Source organism: Anopheles coluzzii, chromosome X, assembly GCF_943734685.1.
Source record: "Anopheles coluzzii chromosome X, AcolN3, whole genome shotgun sequence".
In the NCBI taxonomy this organism is placed as follows: domain Eukaryota; kingdom Metazoa; phylum Arthropoda; class Insecta; order Diptera; family Culicidae; genus Anopheles; species Anopheles coluzzii.
Genome location: NC_064669.1, coordinates 18,113,346 through 18,135,741, shown reverse-complemented (window position 1 = coordinate 18,135,741; position 22,396 = coordinate 18,113,346). Strand labels below are relative to the sequence as shown.

Below are 22,396 nucleotides of genomic sequence, written 5' to 3'. Positions count from 1 at the left end.
AGAAAGAGGGGAAAAAATGAACGGCATGGAAAACACGAAAACTGTTTCCTGCGCTCGATTCCTTAAGCGACAGCGTCTTTATTTTATTGTCCGCGTGGCATGCCAAACGACGGTGGATGCTGCTTGGAGCTTCAGGCAGACAATGTAAAAGGCTCCCAAACGGGGAAAGCTTTAGAGAGGCCCAACAGGCAGCAGCAACCTTCTAATTGTGCAACAATTATCGCTTCCCGGTTTGTTAGCCACTCCTCCCACATGGGGGAAGGTAACGTTTACTTCGTGCTTGTTAGGTTTTATTACCATCCACGGCAATACACTTTACGCAGCCTGAGCACAGGTTCGCTGAAAAATCTGCATCCTCACCGAGCAGCAGACAAATCTCCGCTCCGCTCCAGCGGCGTAAATCCACCGTATCATGCAACGTATTTCATCTTTTAATTAACATTTAAATGAATTCATGCACGCTTGGCAGGCACGGCTCGTATGCCTACCCGTCTACCCAGCGCGAAGAAAGCGAAGCCACCTTGCAAACCGATGGCGCTGTTGCCGTGTAAGAAGGCCGCTGACGTCGGATTGCCGCACAGAAAACACAGCACAGCCCAAAAATGAAACCCAAAACAAAACGATCGGACACGAGGCGGAGGGGTGATGGAGACGAGCAGAAGGGAACACGTCGTGGCATTCCGAGTGGGATTTGTTTTCCCTACGTGAGACGCATTCAGAGCGGTTGCGAGCAGTTGATTCCGCACAACCCAAACTCCCTTCCCTTCCCTCCCCCAGCTCACCCACAATTCGCCGTCGCTTTCTTCGCGCGTTCCGGGATATTTTGGTCGTGTGCAATCGCTTCGCCTACTTGATGTTTATTTATTTTACTATAGCAGTTAATCTTTTGCCACACTCACGCACTCACACACGCACACAATGGCACTCATCCACGACGGGAAGAGCGTGCGGTGCAAAGGAAAACATTCAAATTAACTTCCACCGACTGTACGTGTCCGGGCTAATCAGCAGGTGAATGAAAAAGCGGATACAACAGTCCTGATCAGGTGCTAATTGATTCGCTTCGCTCCGCAGTGTGCGTTTTTACACATTTGGAGGAACATAAACTTGCTTTAAAGGGATGCTTTAGGGTTTTTTTTTCCTTTCCGGTCGCCTATTTTCCACATTCAGTGCGTTGGGTGAGGTTAAGGATCATTGGATAGGGGATGGATTGGGGAGAGCAGAAATATAAATTCTTCGCTATAACGGTAGGCTCATGCTTCAAGGCTTTATGATGGTGTGAAACAATTTATATTTATTTTTTATTTACATGAAAATGCTCCTGATCTCCACATCGTTTTCATGTACCAACCAATTTGCAATCCTTTCTTTAACTTTTAATTCTGTCAAACCTTTAAACCAATGCGTACCAAACATTGTTTTCTGGAAAAAGAGAAAAAAAATCACAAAAGAAGCATTATATTAGCCCTTGCTATGCATAATCCTATGCGACCTTAAAGGATTTTACTGAAACAAATGGTAAGACGTTTAACAGTAGCTATAGATTAACAAGTTAATTTGAATCTATTTTCGTTGGGAGCCGCTCCTAACTAAATGTACTTATCCTCGGGTTGTGCTGCAAGATATGCTATCTGTTTATTTTCTCTTATTTTTATGCTAAAGATAAATATTTAAATATTTAAATGTTTGATCTTAGTTGAGTTTAAATCATTATCCCTTGTATTTGACTCATAACTTCGTTCAAGTCTTATAGGTTGGAGCTGAACCCTGTTGGAAGTAAAATCCGCCTTTTCTCAATAGTATTCCAGCGCAAGGTTTTAAATGGCTTTTGATAATGAAAAATAATGATAATTTCCCGTTTGTCGATGTAGCTCCACAAATCAACTCAGATGATGAATTTTGATATTATTTTACTTCTTTTATACAATGAAGCCATTAAATGCTGGTATATCAAGACATGCTGCATAAGTATGATAAGTTTGCCTACTCAAAGTTTTTTTTTTTATTCAGGAGGAAAATTATGTAATGTTACCTCCTTCAATTTTTCATGCAAATATTAATCTTCCAGGAGCACCCGAGATCTAACTAGTCTAATATTATTACAATCAAGTGTCATAATAGACATTATGAATATTTCAACTTGTTTGAAATTGCATGATATTATTACAGAAAAACAACAATTTCATAAACTGTATTGCTTGATGTCATGAAGACATTATTTTGTTTGCAAATTTTAATATTTTAACATTTTAGGTGCAAAATTAACTGGCCCGTGGCTTTTGATCATTTACTTAAGTTGGCCCTTTACCTCAAAAGTTTGCCGACCGCTGCTCTATTGGTAACTTTGAACTGACAAAATGATCGTACTTATCGAGCATGTTTTCGTGATATACCATCCGTTAAAGGGCAGTTGAATGATATCAAAATGCATCGCCTGAGTTGGTTTGAAGAGCTATATTGAAAAACGGGGAAATTACCATAGTTATTCATCGACAAAGGCATGAAACTAAGCAAGTAGTATTTTTGGCAGCACTTTGTCAAAAACCCTGTGAATTCCTTCTATTAAAATTATTTCTGAAAAAAATATTAAAAATATTTCTTTCTACAGGATACAGCACCAGCTCATAAAATTTCAATCGATCAGAAAAGGAATAGGAATAATTTGGCTTATTTTATCACCTCATCTGAATTGGCAACCGCTTCTTCAAATAGGAAGCTATTTCACTTCCGTATTTGGGGATATTAATGTTAGGAAAGTTTGACGACATTACGCATTTTAGTTATGAGGACTTCAAGTACAGTTTGGTAAAGATTTGGGACAATGTGCCGTACAAAGTTTTGCGTGCGTCTTGCAATGACTTTCAAAAGCGTTTACGGGCCGTTTTAAGATACAAGGGAGAAAGATGTGAACATTAACAGAAAGAATGACATAACCAAAGTGCATACCCTTTAACGATGCCATCATTTAAATAAGGTTACATGTTTTACAATCTGTATTTTAAATATATACATCAATATATAATTATGCGGTGTACATTTATTATTCGGCTTTTTATTCAAAAAGATTAAATGTTACTCCAATGAGTTCTAAATTAAAACTAAAAACTCACATTAATTCTACCTCGGTTGGCGGTGTATGTTTGTGGGAGCTGTCTGCGTCCGGCTGGTGTCCGATGTCGCGCGACCGTGCTGTCTGCGTTGTCGGCCTGGCTGGTGTCCGATGATGCGCGCCCGTGGGAACTAGAAGAGATGGAATGTGCCGCGCTGCAATGTGGTAAAGCATTGTGTCGTGCCACGTGCTGGTGTCCAATGCCACATAACTCCTCCAGGGGGTGAAAAAAAGCGTGTCCTCATGCGTTTAAACTGTCTTCGAGATTATTTTCTCTACGATGGTTTCGTGACGACTTCTGTGAGCGAGATTTCCTCTTTTCTATCTGATTTGATATGGCTGAGATGAAACGACTAAAGTAAAAATAGACAAATATGATAATGGCAATAGATACTGTAGTGGACACTCCCAGTCCAGTTAATAAGCTCCAATTCCAAGTAATATTTTTATATTGTTGCAAGTAGATGTGTTCGATGTGTTTGCGATTCGTCAATGTTCTATCATCCAGGGAGGCTAAAGGAGTTTCGACAACTTTTCGATGAATTGCGATGTTGAATACTGTCCCATATACAGCTGGACTCTTGACATGGATTTCTTCTGATGTGAAGCTTTTGTTTCTGAATTGTATGGTGCAATTAGAAAAAGTTAATAAGAAGTTTCCATTCAAAAGTCGATCGTTCGGTCCACAATCGGATGTTACCAAATGATCTTTTGCGTTTTCAATAAGAAGTTGATTATCACCTATCATTTTAGCTGTTGTTTCGTTTTCCGGAACTACTAGACAATGGCTCTCTTTCCCCATTACTAATGGAGCGATGCAGTTATCGAAAAAATCCATGATATCAGAATACTTTTGTACGTATTTCTCTGGGTTCTTTGTTGTATATAGTTTCTTTTTCTGTTTCACGAGTTGCCTTGGATAGTCTTTGATTAACGAGTTATTGTGATTCAGTGCTAGTATTTCTATTACTTTTGACTCCTCTTTTTGCAACTCTGGCACTTTAAGTATGTAGAGCAGTTTGTTGTTGTTGACTGCTATTTTAGGTGTGACATAAGAAATGATCTCGTCAGGAATATCGCTTTTAACTCCTTGGTCTTCTAATAGCTGTTGTATAATAGCAATTTCGCGTGGTGATAGAAGTTTGCTGCTTGTAATATACATTTTGGATAACGATATCGCTTCTTGTATATCTTCTAATATCTTGTTAATTGTATCTATATTGATAATTGCCGTCAGCATGTCTAATTCATTAAGAAGAATGTCGTTTCTATTTTCAATCATCTGCTTCATTTCCTTGGTGAGGTTTTTAATTTTCATTCCAAGATTTTCATTTACTACGAATTGCTGATTATTACTCTCTATCAAATCGTTCATTGTACTGTTGATGATTTGCAGGTCATGTGCATCCGGGCTTCCTCCAATCCATTTCCAAACCGAGCCTATAGCTTCTACGCTTCTTATCAAACGCTTCCTTGGTCTTATGAGATTAAAATTAGAATATAAGTTTCTAACCTTATGCTTCGCAATTATTGATAGAGGACTATTGGTTGGGCGAAAAGCTACTTGAGTTAATAGGTGCATTGTATTTTCAATTTCTGTTATGTTTACCTCATGTATTATATTGATATTACCGATTTGAATTTTGCAATTATGTTTCTCTAGAATTAAAATTGGTTGATCAATCAAACTAGTTATTTTTAATTCTTGGGCTTTAATATCAGCTATTATTAAAATGACCATCAACATAACTATTCTGACGACGTCTTGTCGTGCAGCAGAAAAAAATTTAAATTCAAAATTATTCATTTTTCAATTAATGATTTAATTTTCTATTTCCTGTGATTCCTTCGATTTCCTAACCCTTTTTTATCAAGTTTCTTTTCCTAATTTAAATGCTTTAAATTTAAATGAGCGACAAAGAGTCGTACCACTGCGATCCTTTTTTTTCTTCTTCTTTAGTTTTTTTTTTTTTTTGCTAAAAAGAGAAAAAAAATAAAAAATTGTGCTCAGCCAGTCGTCTGTTCTTTTTTTTTTTTTTGTTTTTGAGACGTCAAATCCTGTAAATATATAAAAAATATTAGTTTCTTGTACAATTATGTTCTTATGCGTTTTATTTTATTTTTATTGCGTTTGACATTTCTTGGTCCAATTTGAATGGTTTTTTCATTATTAACCAAACATTTTGATTTTGAAAAGCGTGGATCTAGCTTTTTTCTAGTGTTTTTCTTTATATAAACATCATGTCCTTCATTTACAGCAGGTGCAATTTCTTTTTTGTCGTTATTTTTCTTCATTCTATTTGCAGCTAGCTGAAGGTTCTTTTTTACATTTTTGAAAATTTTGTCGGCGTTATCGGCTATTTCTGGTGGGTTTATCGTGTACCCTGGATTAAAAATAATTTCATTAGGGGTATAAGTGGTGACTGAATGAACAGTATCGTTGTACATTGAATTCGCTATTTGCACTATTTCAGGAGATGAATTATTGATGAATTTGTGTTTGTTGGTATTATAAATTTCAATGATAGTACTATGAGTTTTTTCTATTTGGCCATTTGACTCTGATGAGGAAGCGAATTCTATTACGGTTCCGAAATTAGCTAAAAAGTCTTGGAACTGAATGCTAGTAAAAGCTGCTTCATGGTCGCAAATGATTTTTCTTGGTGGTCTAAATGTTCTGAAATACTGTGAAAGGGCATTCCGTATATCTGTCATGTTTCTAGATTTAATTTCTATAAGTTGAAGGTGCTTCGAAAATGCACAAATTAAAGAAAGATAGTAGTGTCTATCCATGCCGAAAATATCCATATGGACTCTGTAAAAAGGACCATTTTCTATTGGCCTTGGTGAAATTTTTATATTATATGGTTTTCGTTCGTATTTGTGTTGAGTACAAATTGTACATGAATTAATTAATTGCCTGATTCGTTTGATCATGTTTGGGAAAAAGTAAGATCGTTTAATCTGACTTTCGACTTCGGTTATGCCTCTATGGGCTCTATCATGTTCTTTTCTTATGATAATGTCTTGCATTGTTTCGGAAGATACGTCTTCAACCATATTTTGTGTAATAATGAAATGGCATTTTGTGTTGCAGAAGCATTCTCTGTAAACTTCTTGAATTAAATTAAGTAAGCATTCCGGAGCTAACACAGCATTTTGCTTTCCATTCGAATGATCTTTCAAAAATGTTGTAACTTTTCTATTATCAAACGAAGTGGAGCAAATAGTTGTTCGCTTATAGTTTGGAAAAATTTGTTCCGTGATAACGGAGTCGGAGTCCGTTACTTTAAAAATGATTTGATTTCTATAACTATTAATAGCTCTTTCTGTAAAATGCATATAATAGTCATCGGATGTGTTTGCTGAATGTGCTGTTTCGGAAGAAGATGAACTGATATTATTTTCCACAGATACTTGATCAACAGAAACAACATTTTCTAGTTGATTGTTGTTAACTTCGACTTTTCTACTAAGTGCGTCTGCCACAACATTTGTCTTTCCTGTCTTATAGATTACGTCGTAGTCGTAATTTTCTAAGTCTAATCGCCAACGTATCAATTTAGCGTTCTTATTTGAGTTTTTTATGTAAATAAGGGGTTTATGATCGGTAACCAAAGTGAATTTGTTACCATACAGGTACGGCTTAAACTTGGTTACTGCCCATATGATGGCTAGTGCCTCTTTTTCTGTTGTGGAGTAATTTGACTCTGTTTTGTTTAGAGTACGGCTTGCGAAAGCTATGGGTTTTTCTGTTTTATCGATTACTTGTGATAAAACGGCACCGAGGGCATAATTGCTGGCATCAGTTGTTAATATAAAAGGAAGTTCAAAGTCAGGATAAGATAAGATTTGATCTGAAACTATTATATTTTTTAAATGTTTAAAGGCTTCCTGATATTCGTGATCATTAAAGTTTACTTTTTCATCCTTCTGTAACAATTTGGTGAGGGGTTTTGTTAATTTTGAGTAATCTTTAATAAAACGTCTATAATACCCTACGAGTCCTAAGAATTGTTTTATTTCTTTTTGATTAGATGGAAGTTTCCATTCTTGAATTTTTCTTATTTTTTCTGGGTCAGGTTTGATTCCGTCAGGGGCAATAATGTGTCCAAGAAATTCCGTTTCTCTGCGAAGAAATTCACATTTGTCTAATTGTATTTTAAGATTGAAATCACTTAACCTCTTAAGGATTTTTGAAACATTGTTGAGGTGATCTTGAAGATTTTTACCAATTATGATTATATCATCAAGATACACATAGCAGATTGATCCAATATAGTTTGATAAAACATTATTTATCGCACGCTGGAATGTCGCTGGGGCATTTTTCAGGCCAAACGGCATTCTCGTAAATTCAAAATGCCCTAAAGCTGTTGAAAACGCTGTCTTTTTTTGATCGTCGGGGTCCATTTCGATTTGATGAAAACCTGATTTTAAATCTAAGGTGGTAAAATATGCTGATTTGCCAAGATTATCTAATATTTCTTCTATTTGTGGGATGGGAAATTTATCGTTAATGGTTTTGTCATTGATCTTACGATAGTCAATAACAACGCGCACTTTGCGTTTTCCTGATGCGTCTATCTTTTTTGGAACAACCCAAACTGGCGATGAGTAAGGGCTAATTGAATGTTGTATGATTCCGTTATCGAACAATTCCTTGATTTGCTCTTCCACATCTTTTTTAAAAACGTGTGGATACCTATATGATTTTGTGTAAACAGGGTTTTCGTCTGTTGTTAAGATTTTATGTTTTATTAAAGATGTAGATGTAAGTTTCTCTCCAGCCCTAAGTAAAACTGTTTTATTTGCAAGTATTGTTTTGAATAATTCATCCCTCTCTAGTATTGACAAATGATCTGTGCGAATTATTTCGCTAAGCACTTCATTTGTAACGCTACAATCTGGATGTAATGGGATTGGGGAAATTGTTTCAAAATTATTTACTATTATGTTTAATTTTCCTTTGACATCAGGTATTGTTTTTTCTGTACTTAAAATTTTTGCTGTCGTTTTATTGTTATTAGCTCTATATAAACCTGGCTCAATAACAACTCCTTTACAAAGTTTTTGAAACGTTGGTACGAACCAATCGCCATTAACGGATGTTTCCATTTCTAAGTTGTGCGAATATAATTGTTTATCGGGAAAATATTTTTCATATTTGAGTTTCATGTTTCCGATTTCAAATGTTTCCTCTTTAAAATTTATTATTGCTTGGTTTTTAGCCATTAGTTCTGAACCAATGAGTGCGTCGAAAAAATTATGAAATTTTAACTCATAATAGGTTTGATTTGGAAAATTATCGCCGAGCAAATTAATACGTCCTTTCTCCGTAACGTGCTTACATCCAGCGGTGTTTTTTATTTTGGTTTCCTTTACCTTTCTTGTTTGTGGGAGAATGCCCGGCCGTATTATATTTTTATTTGCTCCAGTATCGATCAAAATGTTTGTGGGATAAGTTTGAGTATTTGATATAATGTAAGGCAAGTAATTTACGTGTTTTTGTTTTCTGGATGAATTAAGCAAAAATTTATGTCTAATTCATCCTCAGACTCAGATTCTTCGTTATCGGAGGGTTTTGTTATTTCAGCATTAAACAGCTGTTTCTTATTTAAAGTAAGTCGACTTTTGGTAGAACCTATTTCCATCGGTTCGGGTGGCAGATTCGTGTCAACTGGTTTACGAGGTTTGTAATCCTGTTGCTGAGGCTGTGTGATTTTTGTATTGTTAAATTTCCTTTCTGTTTGTTTTTTATTATTTCCTTGCCCTGCGGTATGTGAGTTGCCTAAGTATTGTTTTGATTGTGTTAATTGAATATGGGTAAGGTTTCTGTTAGATTCATTTGATGTAAATTTACATATAAATGCATACGCATTTTCGATTGATTTGGGTTCAGCAGCTTGTACATACCCAAAATAGGGTTTCTGCAGCCCACTGACGTATGCAGCTAGACTATATTCGTCTATAAAGTCGTTTATGGCATCCCAATGAAGATTGTACTTAGGATTTTGTTTTGCCAACGATTTTATATTGTGAACCAGTTCCTTAGTTTTCTGATAATGCGTGTTTGCGTTACCATCCATTTTGTTATGCCAGAGTTGGCAGTTATACGTGGAAAGATCTTGTTTATCTCCTAGAGATGTTATCAAAATTTCTTTCACTTCACTGAACGTTTTTGGGTTGCCGTTTGTACAAATTACATCTTTAGCATGCCCCTCTATTTTGTTTATAACAGCTGTCACATAAATTTCAAATATTTGTGGTGACACGAGGTTTTCGAATAAACGAAGAGTTTTTTCTGCTGTTTCTATCCAACTTGCGAGTTGCTTTTTATTGCCATTAAATATGGGCAACATTTTTATGGGATCAGGGATACGGAACGGATCACCTGATATTGTCACTTCACGAGGAATAGGATCACTTCGTTGGTGTGCTATTCCCTGGTTTCCATTTGTACTTTGCCATTGCAACTCCTGCTGCGTTAATCTTGCACTTATGTTTTCGATGGCTTGTATCATACGAGCCATCTGATCATTACCACTCTCTTGAGTAGTTTGAGCTTGAGGTTCCATGTTTAGGTGCTCAAGTGATAACTGCAAATTTGCAATTGGTATGTGCGAATATTCCTCAGATACCGTACTTTCTTCTGATTCGGAACTTGTTTCAGATGTAAAAATCCTTTCCTGAATCAGCTGTTGGGCCTTTTTGAAAGCGTTGTTCTTGATTTTTGGCATAAAGAAAGCCAATCCTAAAGCTCTATCTGGTAGTGGCTCTAGGTACGTGAATGAAAAGAAATTTATAAAACTAGTGTGATGCGTCTATCTGATAGTGCGCACTCACATTAATTTTAAATTCTTTCACCCCCGATTTCTTGTGTTATTATTTAGGTAGTTTTACTGAACACGATTTCACGCACAGAAACTCAACACTAAATACTCACACGGTTTATGTTGAAGTCGTGTTTGGGCGAAGGCCAAGAAAACAATGACGGTGCTCCGTGTGCGTCTTAGCGGGGGGATCCTCAACTCCTCAGCGACGTTGCCGTCCTTGGTGCTTGTGGATGCTCGATGCTCGTAGATCACGATGCACTTTGCGGGATCACTGTTGTACTGTGTTATTAGTTCAGTACTTTCCACTGTTTCTCACTATGACGTCACTTTTCTTTAGTGCCTACCCGGCTGCGCCAATTATGCGGTGTACATTTATTATTCGGCTTTTTATTCAAAAAGATTAAATGTTACTCCAATGAGTTCTAAATTAAAACTAAAAACTCACATTAATTCTACCTCGGTTGGCGGTGTATGTTTGTGGGAGCTGTCTGCGTCCGGCTGGTGTCCGATGTCGCGCGACCGTGCTGTCTGCGTTGTCGGCCTGGCTGGTGTCCGATGATGCGCGCCCGTGGGAACTAGAAGAGATGGAATGTGCCGCGCTGCAATGTGGTAAAGCATTGTGTCGTGCCACGTGCTGGTGTCCAATGCCACATAACTATATATCATAATGTTTCAAAACAAAAGCTACAAAGCAAAGAAGTGTATCCACATAACACTTTTTTCGGGTTTGTACCCAATATTAATAGCATTATTCCAAGCTGGCAAGTTGTTTTCCAGCAGCTGTCATACATTTTTGATAACCATGCTTTTGAAAAACACCTCTGAAGCATTGCACGATGCAGTTAACATTGGAAACTGTCCTGGAAAACAGTGTATCCTACCTGCTCAGCCCCTGAAGATATGCGAATCAATTTCGTTTGCACATAACGTATGTTACCATGTATAATGACCCCTCGTGTATACACACTTTTTTTACCACTGTTCAGTAATTTTTTACTGATTTTTTCAGCTTATAGTTCAGTAATCATTTCAGTTAAAGTATTTTTACTGAACGATTTAGTAATTTAAAATGCTGACCCAAGTGACATTTCGTTTACTTAAATCACAGTAAAGCCATTTTGATTTTACTTATTGTTCAATAATCGATAGCGATTTAAAAGTGTCGAAAAAAAATTCAAATTAAGGTTTTTATTGATGTGCAGGGTGGCAGTCCGTTCAGCTCATGTTTATTCATGTTTCATAGAGTTTGAAACAGGTTTACACTGTATTTTGTCGACCCAAGTTTGATGCTGCGGTACGCACTCACGGTCACCACGAAATTTTAGTAAGTGTAGCTCAATGGTGTGAAGATTATACACACCAATACGGCTGCAAATTCTTATACATTGATCCCGCAAGCCGAAATCGCACCTGAAATTTTATCGCAGTGTCTTTAAGTTCCTACCAAATCATCTTTTGCGTCATGACGACCAAGTGGGCATCGCATAATTTTGTTTTGAGGCGTTTTTAGTAATTTGTTATACTGGCATCCAGTGAAATGACAAATTTGACACTTATTTATCTGATTTTCAAAAAAATTTGCAATTCTGTAATGCATTCAGTAAATTGTTTGACTGTAAATCTGTTAAAACATGACATTGATGCTGAAATTCAGCAAAACTGAATAGCTTTCAGTAAAAAATATTACTGAAACAAACTTAGAAAATTTGCTGTGCAAAGACCCCTTTGATGCGCTTTTAAATATTTCTGACAATAATAGTTTTATTAAATTAATTTATCAATTTGTTTTCTTCAAGAATATTCAAACAGCGTTGTACATGTTACCAATTTGATTCAGACCAAATTTGTCTGTTTTTTTGTTTTGTGTGATTTAGTACAAGCAAATGGAAAGCAATAGACCTATTAGTTGCATTGACAATCTACTAGCATTCTTATTAATTTGTTGTGTTTTGAGCTTAAGTTCTTGACCACATGCTTAAGTTGTTCTTGTTTGTTAATATGGATAACCAATTCAAAGAACAAGAGCAGCGTTCGGAAAACTTTTAAGGCAAAGGGCCAAATTTTGTAAATGATCTAAAGCCACGGGCCAGGAGAATGCGGTTTTTCTATTATTGTGCTTTAATTATTACATTATAAAATTTTTGAAACAAAATAATTGGTATTATTGCTGTTTTCCTATAATTGTTTCATCCAAGCATGGTTAAAAATTGATAATACCTACTTAAAAACTTATTGTATTCTTCAATCATTTGAGGATCGCTAAAAGAAGGGCAATAGTGTGATAATTCAAAACATAACAAAGCAAGAGCAATATCGCTTATTGATGACCCCATTCTCCCACGCCGCAAAAAATATTAAGGCTATTCTGGGGATGATACAAAAGTGTTATTGGCTGAAAAATTATCGAGGCAAATGTGCATTTAGTATTTATAAAAATGTTTTATGGACAAGTTATGCCTTGTCGGATAAATTGTTAATGATTCCTTATGAAAAACTTTACCACGTTGACAATCGTTGTACTCGTAAACAGGAACAGCGTGAAATTGGCGTTCTCGTTCAAACAACAGGGTTTTTTCAATGTTCTTATTTGTTTTCAAATACGATGCAAAATACCACTAAAGCACATAAAAAAGAAAACAACTGATTTGTGTGAAATTAAGAAGAACGAATAGCAGGACAAATATTATCGCGTGAAAAATGTATGCTATTTCACTACATCTAAAACTTTGTTTTCCATGTGTTACGTTGGTGACAGTCGCATACAAAACTTTAAATAAATTCATTGCAACCAGACTTAAGTGTATCTTATCCTTATAAAATTTTGTATGCGACCTCCATTTTGATAGTCTTATTGTGGTGTTAAAATAATGTTAATATTACATAATGGTTTCATTAAAAAAATGGACAACAATTGTCGATTTTTCATGGGTTTTTCTTAACCCGCTGTTGGCACGATATCGACTTCGTGCGACATCTGTCAGGCGATTTTTGACAAATATCGAGCTATCTTGATAATAGCTCGAATAAGTCACAATAAACCCCTCAGATGGCACTATAACATACAGACAAGGACGAAAATACGAGACAGCTAGATCTAGAATTGCACTTTGAGTAGTAGTTTCCCATTAGTTAGCAGACTAAATTTGACACCTCTATCAGTCGAACTCTAACCATGATGATCAAAAAAGTGAATCAAAAGCATGCGCGATCAAAGAATGGCACCCCGTAGCGTCCAAAATGGACTCCGTGCGGAAGTTTGTGGACGTCGTATATACCCGTTTCGGCATTTTGGTCGCCAACTTCTTGGCACTATTAGGCAACAATCAAAGCATCGAAAGAAAGCCCAGGTTCATTTTTGAGGTTCCAAAAGAAGTTGAAATGAAGACAGAGGGACAAGTGGCTCAATTACTGCGTTAGCTGGATCAGGAGATCGATGCAACCCAACAAATAGTAAAATAATACCTGAGCAACATGAATAAACAGATCAGGAATTAGAAATCGCATCCACTGGCTTCACAGTGGCAAACAATTACGCGAATACTCAATGCAATCATTTCAGGTGAATTTCGACAAAATTTCGATGTGACTCCAGTTCGCGCCAAACATCCGTCATCTGTGTCCCATCGATTTTTTCTGCACCAACGTGATGCAAAATCCCTACTCTTACAATTTTGTAGCGAAAACTTAGAAGGTGTTGATAAAAATCGAAGGTAGAACTTAAATAAAATACAAAAGGTAATTCGCAAAGTCTTGAACTTATTTGTGCAAGTAAGCTTAAATAATTACATTCAACTACTCTTTTTTCTGCAGTCAGCCGAAAATGGCATGTTTTTTTCATGCAAATGTTACGGGGATATTGACCTCGAGTTCGAGCATACTGAACGGTCCATAATTCCATAGTACTTTAATTAAAGTTGAAAATGTACGATGGTATGATATGGCTTACTAAAAGATCTTCAGTAATTTTTGTACGAATCGTTTCTTCCCATCTTTCAAAATCAGTCAAATTCTTTTCGCGGGCCGGATTGAATGTTGCGGCGGGCCGTATTTGGCCCGCGGGCCGGACTTTGCCGACCACTGAACTAGAGAGATCAATGATATCCTCAGTATCCAACCCTCTTTCTCTTTTCCTTGTCTAGGGTGGATTTAGGATTTAGTGGGGCTCCATGTAGGTGTTGACTGTAGTTGGTGGGCTTGAGGAGACGGTTATTTTATTGTATAGTAATAAAGCCTTGTAAATAGCAAGTTTCTAGTCCTAATTTAGCCAACAGCTAACGAGAGTACCTGTTGTCTGCTGAATGCTAACTAATTGAAATAGCACGCAAGCCACCTAATGATTTGCTTACCTTCAGGCCTTTGAGAAGTACGATGACGAAACCCCTCATTTTTGTATTTTTGCCGTTGGTTGCATTATAGCACAAGAAATGAAACTCTCTTTCTTTTGGTGAAACCATTCTGTCCGGTTTCTGTACTTACACATACAGAAAGAAAGAAAAGAAACATCGTATCTGTGTCCCAATGCCAGTCAAACAGACTCTTGAACCACAGCGACCCTTGCACACACTGACCGTGTGCCCTGATGGTCGTTACTCCCTACACGCGCCACCGACTTAATATCGTTACGCTTTATACGTAACGGGTGAAGATGCACTACCGGTTCGGTCGGGCTAACGAATGGCGTGTCCCTGTCTGACTCCATTACAATGTGCCGTTGTGGATACATTCCAATCCCAAACGCATTCAGCCATCATTATCTGTCATCGTGCGAGACAGTCACACGGGTTGCCGTGGGATACGCCAGCTTAATGGTACGGCTCGCCGGAAATCCGATTGCGATCGCGCGCCCACCGAGATATACGAGCCAACGAGTGGGACGTGATTTCGTCTCCGGCTTGCAATGCGGCTCCCCACGGCGCAAACGGCAATCAAAGGTACCGGATGTACGCCTTCACCTGTTGGTGCGGTGAAGGCACCAAGACGAACAGTCGTCAATCGACTATCGACTATTGTTGCTATTGTGTGTGCATGTGTGTCTATGTGAGCCACCGGCAAAGCCGATTTGGCAGCCGACATGGCGCTGGCAGGGAATAGTTTTTGGCACAAATGGCGCGCGTTCACGGCCACTGTTGCACACGTCGAGCCGTCCGTCCGGTGCAGCAACAGCTTCTTTATTGCATTGCTTCGAGGTGCTTCGGTTCGGTCGTTCGTCTTCCTGCTTGCATACCCATACTGCCGGCACCGGATTAGAATGCTGCCGTTCGGGAACCTGCTCTAATGAATGCTTGCGATCTCTTTGTCTCTCTCTCTCTCTCTCTCGCGCGCTGTTTTTTCCCGCTACCCTCCCCAGGACGAACTTTGCATATCGTTTTCAACCATTACTCAATGCATTACCTTTCTCCAAAGAAGGGATAGGGGTTTGTGAGGAAGTGGAGCAGAAAGAGAGCAGCCGTGGATGATCGAATACAGGTACAGGTGAAGTCGTTAGAGCTAGCGCAGCATCGAATCGAGAAAGGGACAAAAGACAACAACAAAAAACCTAACGCAACGGCTTAGACCAGACCTTGGTGGCCTACGAACGTGATGAGCGCTAGTGCTTCCCCCTACCACCTCTTTTTGTGCACCATTTGGTGGTGTTGGCGTGTGCCTTGGCACTTCGTTGCTACTGTCGGTGTGTCTTTGGCGTTTTGGTACCCCATTCCGGCACGTCACGTTTCATGCGCGCAGACCAGCGTTTAGAGGAGTTCCAGTCGTGCGAATATTTTCCCCGAGTCCCCGAGTCAAATTCCGAGCATGCTTGGAAAAGGCCGCACGGGAGAGGTTGCTGATTCTGAAGGCGAGAGCATGAAGGAAAGGGAGGGTGGTGGGGGAGGAGATTGAGTCGTTTCATATTTCATGATTATTGTGTCATCGCCGGTACGCATTTCCCAAATTCGAACGTTCTCTTTGCCGAGGGTTTTTTGTTTGCTGTTCCTGTACCTACTTCTGCTATCGTTAGCTGGACGGACACACACACACACCCACATACACATGTGACAGAACTCACCATTTGCATAACCGTAGACAGGCAGAATGGGGGAAAAAAGTGAAGGGACGGTGAATCGTGTCAGGCTGTCGACACATTCGGGGCCATTGGAGCGATTCGTTTTGAATGTTTTTTTTCTCCTTCTGTTGCTCCGTCGATGTCTTGCGGTTGACACCATGTGTAACATATCCGTATCAATTTTCTCACGTTTTCACGTGTGTGAGGCAGTGGGTGGGCGGCTGTTGTCACATTTCGGCCGGGCGAGAAGTGCGAATTATTCAATTTGATGTATTGAATAAAATATTGAGCCGGAATTGAGCCACAGCGGACGTGTCAAACGAAGAGGGCCAAACCGACATCCCGGTGCACAGCGGTAACCCAAAAGCTCTAACATGAGGTGTTTTTTTCGGCATTACTAGCAAGGCTGAGCAAATGAAATGAAAACAAACACCGCGTCGCTAGATTCAATGCATTCAATTACCCCGAATAAAATAATGTTTTCCATAAATCGTAATAGATAAGTGAAACATGAAAATCTCAGTTAAGTATCCTCATATCATTCTCTCGATGGTGAATCGTTTAGTTGGTTGATGTTGACTAATGGTCCGTTTAATGAACTAAAGAAAGAAAATGTGATTTTAATATTTATATATTATACGCTGTTAAGTATAATAATGGATTGACAGACAAAGGCGTGAGACCATTAGTGGTTTCGTACACTCGTGTAGCAGGCCAAGCGGGTGTAGCACCGGATAAGTAAGTAAGTAAGTAAGTAAGTGTTGTACTATAGGGAATAGGTGCTGTTTCGTGAATAAAACAATTAAACTAAAAAAGGTATAGAAATTATGCATACCAATAAATGAAATTGATGTTTGTAATCTGTTTAAACTATTCTCGGCTAAATACTAGATACTACTCAATACTCAATAAAATTGAAGTGTAAAAGTCAGTATAAAAAATTTAAGAGTCAAATATCATCTGGTTGCGTTATCTTTGATTTTCTTTTTTCATTGAATGTTTTTTGAAACAATATGAGGAACGTTATTTCGCATTCTGTATGACCCAATCCTCCTGAACCTCAGCTACATTTTTTTTCTAGCATGCTGCAAACTTTATTTATTTTTTAATTATATTATTGGACATTGAAAATCATATGTTTTTTTTTAAGTCATGGGTTCAAGCCCCAAATAGACCATTCTACACGTTCTAAACCTAGTTCTACACGTGAGAAATTCCCCTCAAGTGGGGAAGTTATACTGGTGATTGGGATTAAGGAGGATTAAGGGCGAATCTCCTCTCAAAACTTCTCAAAATGCAATTGGACATAACTAAATTAATCCAACTAAAAAAATATTCGGAAAACGATTTTTCATTCAATAATCAACTGAAGCTGAACACTGTACAAGGCTAATGAAACATAAAATTGCAGTACAAAACCTATCTATTGAATCCATAGTAAGCTTGTTAAGCTGGAAAATTAGCAAATCTAAATAGCGATAGAACACGTTTTCGCCGAATCTTCAACTTATAACTGGGTTGGATATTGGACATACGTAAATAAGCAATCAATTTGTTTATATGAAATTTTAAAGAGTTGCTAAGTGGCTTTTAGATTGGTAGCAACAGAAAATCATATAGTTCTCATTTTGTAACGATTTTTCTGAGCCCCCTCTACAGGCGAGTTTGACAGTTAGAGGGTGAAGTTGAAAGGCCGTGATAAACGCAGACTAAAAAGGCTTAAAAACGGATTAAAAACGGATTCCCAGTAGGAGTTCGCGAATTTCTTAGTTGATCAATATGTGCTCAAATAAAGCATTTCATGTTACCTTCACTTTCATGTTACGGCTTATCACTGCTTAAAGCGCTAAATTATAACTAAGAGTAATTGTGTTATTAAATTCAAAACAAAGTGTAGTAACTCTTCTGCAAGCGCCACTTGGTAGATAATTTTATGCAAATTTTGCAGACATGCTTCGACAACTGTCTATGCCCGATTATAACTACGGAACGCGTCCGCCAACTCTGGCTTTGCTTCAATCAAAGTTCGCTGTATCCGTTTTGCCCTGTCGTGTTACCTACCTTGTATCACCACGAGCACGGTACAGATGGGAATCCAGCGCAGGGCCCGCAGCAGGATCACCATGTTAGGGCGCGTCATCATTTCCCCACTAGTGGCAGCACTTTGCGTCAGCCTTCAACTGTGGGCTGCACCAGTGCACATCGTCGGTGCCATTTACGGGTTTTTGATTGTTGTTGAATTTGAGTGCCGCAAAGACGGTGTTACCGCTTACACTATGTACCACGCACCACACGATGCCACTTTTCTAGGACTTGCACTACCGTGTACTAAGCTGACGGAATTTGCGTTACCACCACTGTCCACACTTTATGCCTCGTTCGATCACAAGGACGCAACGAAATTCAAACAACCTTTCCGATGCTTACAGCGAACGTGGAGTCGTCCGAATATTTCCAAATTTTTCACACTTTCTAACTACTTTTGCTTTTGCTGTTTATTCCGGTTTTATTGTAGGGCGGTAATCGATCCTTCAGCGTGCTAAATCCACTGCGCATCTAAATTGGTTTCTTTCGCCTGCTCCTCGAACAGTTCGTCCACTATTGCCTTTAGGGCGTGGTAGCGTGGTGAGATCGAAATAGGTTTTTTGTTTTGTGCTGTTTGTTTAAAGTGCACCCAACGTCTCGTAAAGTACACGTCCACAGATCCACTAACGGAGCAGAGGCTCTAGTGCCCCACCCGGTTCTTTATTTTCCCGTGTTTTCCTGGGGGCAAACTAGGCGCTAAGAAAGGTACCGGTAGGTAACGGAGCACACAAACGCGCGTATCTTTTTTTCTGTTACCTTCCCTGCGTACATAATATTACGCGTACTCGAACGTCTGGGCAAGATGTGCACGGTTCGTTGGATTACGCGTCCAGCTTGGTTCTCGTACGCGACTGTATATGTGTGTAGTTTTTCGCGTTCTATTTGCTCCGCGCTTTAGATTGCGTTAGCTGTGACATACGCAAGGATACGGCCACTACTGAGCAGGTGTGCCGCTAAAGCAGCGCGGAACGGCCACAAACGCGCGCCGAAGATACGGACCCGAACGCGGGAAGCACCCGAGAGCAGATGCGGCTCGGTACAGCATCCCGAATACTCGACCAGCCGAAGCACGAGAGAGAAAAGGCACAGCGAAAGCGATAGAACCGCGATGGAGCCTGTATGCACGCTATGCTTGCCGACGGAACTGGCCTCGTTAAAGGCTGGGTTGATGATTTCAATGATGATTGCTCAATGATCGGTACCCATCGCCCGAGAGATAGAGAGAGAGCGAAACCGTAGCGTATATGTGTGTGCCCCCGCGAGTGTATGTGTGTGTGTTGGGCTATCGGAGGCGAGGGCAAAATACAATCTGCTGCGTTCCCATATTTTCTTCTCGGCTTCAATTTTCAACCACCCATGGGTTTGTAATGATCCTTCTTACGCGCGCGCTCGTCATTGCAGGCGGATGCTTACATTCATAAAAAAGCCATCCCTTTATCACACTAGCGCAAAGCAGAGGAGCACAACGTTACAGGCTCCAAGATACATCTTGCGCGGTCTATTATCGGTGCCGCTTTTTGTTGTGAACGGGACAAGTGGCGAAGGATATTGATATAGTTTCAGCGCTTCCTCGTCTGGTGGGAGAAAGATTTTCCAGCTAATAATGCCACCATCCCCCACAGCTGTGATGTCCGTTGTTATTGTAGGTAACAAATTAACAAACTTGTTTGGCTTGGACCCGTGCGGAGCTGGCCGGCCGTGATCGATCGGGAACTCGCGTAACGGTTGAAAATTGATTTATCTAACAACTGGAATGTATTTTACTACATTCAGTCCAGCGCATTGGGATGAGAATAGTTTTGCTTTCGTTAGTAAGGGTGGCCAACCTCTTAAGTAGTGCCAGCCACTCTTGAAACCAACTCAACGGAAGGTCACAAGCAGGAAGACCTCCATGGAAAGCAGCTACAATAGTAGTAGCAGCAACAGCAGCAAAAAAAGAAGAAGTTATTTTAGATGTCGACTGCCCAATTTTTCGTCGTCTTATTCTTTTGCTTTCTTCTTCCGTCTCATTAAAAGGGAAAAGGGAAGCCTATTGGGAGTGAATGGGTTTTGCTAAAAAAAAAAAATGCTCAATGTGCCCGCGCTTGCCGGAAGTTTGCTAGCAAACTGGGAGAGTTTTAGGTCAATGCCGCGAAACGCTGTAGAATCCTTCCAGTCCAACCTTCCCCCTTGGCGAGGCGAGCTCAAGGCTCGCGGGCGGGCAGCCGCGCGCACTTCTTCATTACGCCGACGGGAACGATCGGCGTTCTTTTCGCCTGCCCGGTCGGGCCCTCACTGGTCTGCCGGCGGGAGGCATACGTCAGGGAAACACTTTCACTTGTTTCTCCCAATTCGCGCTCTGCTGTGGCGCGCTGTGCAAGTCTTATCTTTGCTTGGTCTTGTTTTTTTTCTTCTGTTCCCATTTATCACATTTATTTTGCAACTTAGTTTCGGGCCGCCAAGTTGGTTATGATTATTATGTGCTTTTTTTTTGTCCTTTTCCTTGGGTGCTAGCTATTTCATCTTCGTCCCACGCGGACGAGTATTTCGGAGGACTTAAGACGCGGTGCGCAAAAACGCGCGCTTTCGCTCTGCCCTTGGACATACTTTGCGTTTTCGGTGTAATTTTGCGACCAACGGTTTTAATATTTTTTCTTGTTTTCTTTTTTTCTTTGGCACGAAGGAGGGAAGGGGGAATGTGGGGAGAGACAACTGTATTATACGCAAACGAAATGTCAGATTTTTTTTTTTTTTTTGGTGAAGGCTTCGCGCCGAAAATTTTGAGTGATTGTGGGTAAAATATTGAAATTTCCAGGAAATCGATAAGCGCATTAAAAGCGTTGCCTAGCCCTTAATTTTCATCGCGCGCTCGGTTCGCTTGGGTTAAATTTCTGGTCTTTTTTCCAACCTGCGGTCTCCGCCCAAGTAAGCGCACCGCCCCGCCCATGCACCGTTTCGTTGAGCACTCCAGCGCTATCTTTAAAGCCCCTCAATAAGACTGTACAGCGCGCTCATCTTTCGGCGCTCAAATTGGTCGGCTGTCTAGTTTCAAGAGCGACTGCTTTCATTCTGTCCTGGGTCTCGACGCCCGTACCGGTTGGTTTCAAATTTGCTAGACTCAATTTACGCCATCACGTCCACTTTCCGCTTGCACATTTCGTTGCCTTTATTCAGCCAAACCCTCCGCCGTGAGAAAAAAAAGCCGAAAACGCAATCCAACGTTCGGAATTGTTCCAACTACTCCTAACACACACATATACACACCCATACGCACATATGTGCCTTTATGCCGGCACGAGCGCATAGTTTTTGAACAGGCGAATCCCAGGCCAAAATCCGCGCCTCTCGCAGCTGGTGAAGAAAGCTGGAACGCGCGCCTCCAGCGGCACACGCCGACGGAGGCAATAAAATTAAAGTCTTGTGACGAGACGAGCATTCCCGAATTTCGCGAAGCGCCTTCTGTGTGTCGCGCGTCGATTGACAAAATTGTAAATGCTTGCCCTCCTGGGTGGCGCAAGGGAAGGATGCATGGGGCCGGGATCCGTTTCGGATAGATTTGTGGAAATTCAGGCTAATTTAGTCAGTCAGACATGAGCCGCTGCCAGAATGCATAATGCGAGAACCAGCTCCTTTTGCACTCGGCAGTCCCCGATGTTTTTGGCAGGAAAAGAGGGGTGGGGCCGCGAATGCTTGAATCGGATCGGTTTACTGATTATATTTATTGCCCTGTGCTATTCTGTTTTCCCGCACTGTCTCTCTCTCTCTCTCTCTCTCTCTCTCTCTCTCTCTCTCTCTCTCTTTGTCTCTCTCTCTCTCATGCTCTATTGCTGTCTCATTGTACTATTGGCTTATTTATGCTTACTTGTAGCGAGATTGTTGTCGGAGAAGACCATTGTAAGAAAATTTAAAATATAAAATCTCACAACGAGGTAAACTAGTGGATGATTGTGGCCATTGAGAACTGCGGACCAAATTAAAACAGTTGCAACATAACGTTTCCCTCGCAGACCTCCCGAATTGAAGATGTTTGGTAAGCAAATGATGGGATAATAATGTAATTCTAATGTAATAAAATATGCATACAATCCTCACATTACATGCAATTCGTTTGCCATTTTGCATATCTAAAAATAGATCAAAAGCATCCTTTTTTTCTGTCGCTGTATGGAAAAGCTACACGCTATTCTCTGGCTGCATACAAATTGTGAGTCCAGCAGCATTTGACCAGCGAGCGAAATCATTTCTTTTCTTTACGCTTTCTGCTTGCACTCTTCGGCTGTCGCTGCATGGAAATGCCTCGCCAGTACGTGTAAGGGATGTGTTTATTGTGCCACTGAGGGAGCCAGC

The 22,396-nt window shown here is 39.9% G+C and overlaps 1 protein-coding gene across 1 annotated transcript in view; it reads right to left on the bottom strand.

The window, feature by feature from the left end:
* The window catches only part of LOC120955084 (pregnancy-specific beta-1-glycoprotein 11-like), a 71,365-nt gene extending 51,956 nt beyond the window's left edge, over positions 1–19,409 (bottom strand). Inside the window, exon 1 of the mRNA XM_040375597.2 lies at positions 18,047–19,409. Coding sequence (XP_040231531.1) covers positions 18,047–18,128 — 82 coding nt within the window. The 5' untranslated portion in view covers positions 18,129–19,409. The remainder of the gene's footprint in view (positions 1–18,046) is intronic.
* Positions 19,410–22,396: the final 2,987 nt, after the last annotated feature.